The sequence below is a fragment of the Microcebus murinus genome, chromosome 4, assembly GCF_040939455.1.
Source record: "Microcebus murinus isolate Inina chromosome 4, M.murinus_Inina_mat1.0, whole genome shotgun sequence".
NCBI lineage: Eukaryota > Metazoa > Chordata > Mammalia > Primates > Cheirogaleidae > Microcebus > Microcebus murinus.
Window position 1 is genome coordinate 18,425,711 of NC_134107.1, and position 3,481 is coordinate 18,429,191.

General features: G+C 39.5%; 1 protein-coding gene across 1 annotated transcript; it reads right to left on the minus strand.

Moving 5' to 3' along the window:
* Positions 1-2,302: 2,302 nt before the first annotated feature.
* On the minus strand, positions 2,303-3,235 carry OR5M9 (olfactory receptor family 5 subfamily M member 9). The gene has a single exon (XM_012746687.1). The coding sequence runs from the start codon at positions 3,233-3,235 to the stop codon at positions 2,303-2,305; it is 933 nt and encodes a 310-aa protein (XP_012602141.1).
* Between the last annotated feature and the right edge of the window lie 246 nt (positions 3,236-3,481).

Genomic DNA, 3,481 nt, shown 5'->3' on the forward strand with positions numbered 1-3,481 from the left:
CACCTGAGATTTAAGTCTGTTATCCAGCGTGAGTTGATTTTTGTGAGAGGTGAAAGGTGTGGGTCCTGTTTTAACCTTCTACAAGTGGTTATCCAGTTTTCCCAGCACCATTTATTGAAAAGGGATTCTTTTCCCCAGCGTATGTTTTTGTCTACTTTGTCAAAGATTAGATGGCTATATGAGGATGGTTTTATATCAGGATTCTCACATCTGTTCCACTGGTCAATAATCCTATTTTTGTGCCAATACCAGATTGTTTTAATTACTACAGCTTTGTAGTATAGTTTGATATCTGGCATATTAATGCCTCCCAATTTGTTTTTGTTGCCTAGATTGCTCTTGATATTCGGGGTCTTCTTTGGTTCCATATGAAGCGTAAAATTATTTTTTCTATATCTGTGAAGAATGCTGATGGGATTTTAATAGGTATTGCATTGAATCTGTAGATCAGTTTAGGTAGTATAGACATTTTAATGATGTTGAGTCTGCCGATCCACGAGCATGGAATGGATTTCCATCTGTTTACATCCTCTGCTATTTCCTTCCTCAGTGTTTCATAGTTCTCCCTATAGAGGTCTTTTACCTCCTTGGTTAAGTATACTCCTACGTACTTTAATTTCTTTGTTGCTATTGTGAAGGGTATTGAGTCTTTAATTTGGTTCTCGATTTGATTGTTGTTGGCATATACGAATGCCTCTGATTTCTGTGTATTGATTTTGTATCCTGAGACTTTGCTAAATTCATTGATCAGTTCCAGAAGTTTCCTGGTTGAATCTTTGGGGTTTTCTAGATATAATATCATATCATCAGCACCTGGCTAAGCTAACAAAAGGCAGAAAAGAGAAATCTCTAATAAGCTGCATCAGGAACAAAAAGAGAGATATCACAACCGATCCCAAAGAGATACAAGATATAATTTATGAGTACTACAAAGATATTTATTCACACAAACTGGAAAATGTGGAGGAAATGGACAAATTTCTAGAAACACACAGCCTCCCTAGGCTCAACCAGGAAGAAATACATTCCCTGAACAGACCAATCTCAACAGCTGAAATAGAAACAGCAATTAAAAATCTCCCTAAAAAGAAAAGTCCCGGTCCAGATGGCTTCACACCCGAATTTTACCACACTTACAAAGAAGAACTAATACCTATCTTGAAACTATTCCACAACATCGAGAAGAATGGAAACCTCCCTGACACCTTTTATGAAGCGAATATTTCTCTGATACCAAAACCAGGAAAGAATCCAACAAAAAAAGAAAACTACAGACCAATATCCCTAATGAATATAGGTTGCAAAAATTTTCAACAAAATCTTAGCTAACCGAATCCAGACGCTTATCAAAAAAATAATCCATCACGACCAAGTGGGCTTCATCCCAGGAATGCAGGGATGGTTCAACATACGCAAATCTATAAATGCAATTCACCACATAAACAGAAGCAAAAACAAAGACCACATGATTCTGTCACTAGATGCAAAAAAAGCTTTTGACAAAATTCAACACCCTTTCATGATACGAACACTCAAGAAAATAGGCAAGACATATCTAAAAACGATACAAGCCATATATGACAGACCCATAGCCAACATCATACTGAATGGGGAAAAACTGAAAGCATTCCCACTTAGAACCGGAACCAGACAAGGCTGCCCACTATCTTCACTTCTATTCAACATAGTACTGGAAGTCCTGGCTACAGCAGTCAGACAGGAAAGTGGAATTAAAGGTATCCAAATAGGGGCAGAAGAGATCAAACTTTCACTGTTTGCTGATGATATGATATTATATCTAGAAAACCCCATTTTCAAAAATTTTGAACACTTTTAAGGTAAAGCAGATTTATCAACATTCTGCGGTCATGAAAAGGAAATTAATTTTTTACTTTTTTTCTGAGAAATTTCGTATGCCACAAGAAATCTAGGTTGAGTAACATGTATATACAGAAAATACCTTAGGAAATAATGTTCACTCTCACAAGGATATCTCCACGTTACCATTTATTTATCTAAACGTATTTGTGAGTTTCTGCAACGACTGCACTTAGTACAATTTTACATAGACTGTGGATGACACCATGTCACTTTTCATAATCATAATATGGTTGTACATGTAGGAGAAAACATGCTTGGTCTTTAGAGGCCATTCACGAGGTAAAACCATCATTCTGTTACGTGGCAGCTCTTAGTGTATGTAAGAGTTGCCTTTAGAACAAGAACTTTAGTGCTAGGACGTTCGTGCCTGGTCACCATTTGTAACAGAAACCAACACACCACAAAGATATCTATTGCAGTTTTACTGGCCCAAGTTTGCCTTGGTGATTGCTTTGCCGACAGCCTCTTTCACATCCTTGTTCCTCAGACTATAGATCATGGGATTCAGCATGGGGATCACCGTGGTATAAAACACGGCCACCATTTTCCCCTGCTCCACAGACTCCTCAGTGGGCCGCCGCAGATACATGAATATGAGGGTCCCATAAAACATGGAGACAGCTGTCAAGTGGGACCCGCACGTGGAGAAGGCCTTCCTCCTCCCATCGGCAGAGCGCATGCGCAGCACGGCCACTACGATGAGGGTGTAGGAGACGAGGACCACCGAGAGGGAGTACGTGAAGTTAATTCCGGCGATAACAATCATTGTGTATTCCTTGATGTGCACTCCCCCACAGGCAATCTTGATGAGAGGAGGGTCTGCACAATAGAAGTGGTTGATTTCAAAGTTTCCGCAGAAGTACAAGCCGTAAGTCCATAGTGTGCATATGAGACTAACGGAGAATCCGTAGACGTAAGGCACGGAGATGAGCCGCACACACACAGCCCTGGACATTTTACTGCCATAAAGCAAAGGGTTGCAGATGGCCATGTAGCGGTCAAAGGCCATCACTGCCAAGATATAGACCTCCACGTGGACGAGGGCAATGAAAAAGTAGCACTGCACCAAACACCCCACGTAGGAAATGGTTTTTGTCTTAGATATTAGGTTTTCTAGCATTTTAGGGGTGACATTGGAGGAGAACCACACATCTACAAAAGACAAATGGCTCAGGAAGAAGTACATGGGGCTCTGAAGCTGGGGACTGATGCTGATCAAAATGATCATACCGATATTTCCTAACAGAGTGATCACGTAAACTACCAGGAACACCACAAAAAAGAGAACCCGTAGTTCCTGACGACAGGTCAGCCCCAGAAGAATAAATTCTGCCACATCCGTGAAATTAGGCATTGCTTTAATATGGACTGAGTCTGGTTGCCTATGGGGAAATTTAAAAAAATAACAAAAACAACACACACACACAAAAAAAACATATGAATTGATTTGTTTTAGTCTTGAAACTTTTAATTTGCATCTATCCTTTTATAGTTCAAATAATTTAAAAGCATGGTAGGTTTTGCAAAATGTCTAATATGGGGATTAAAATTCTATCTGTAAAATTAATCAGGTGCACAAGATAATACTCACTGAAGCTTT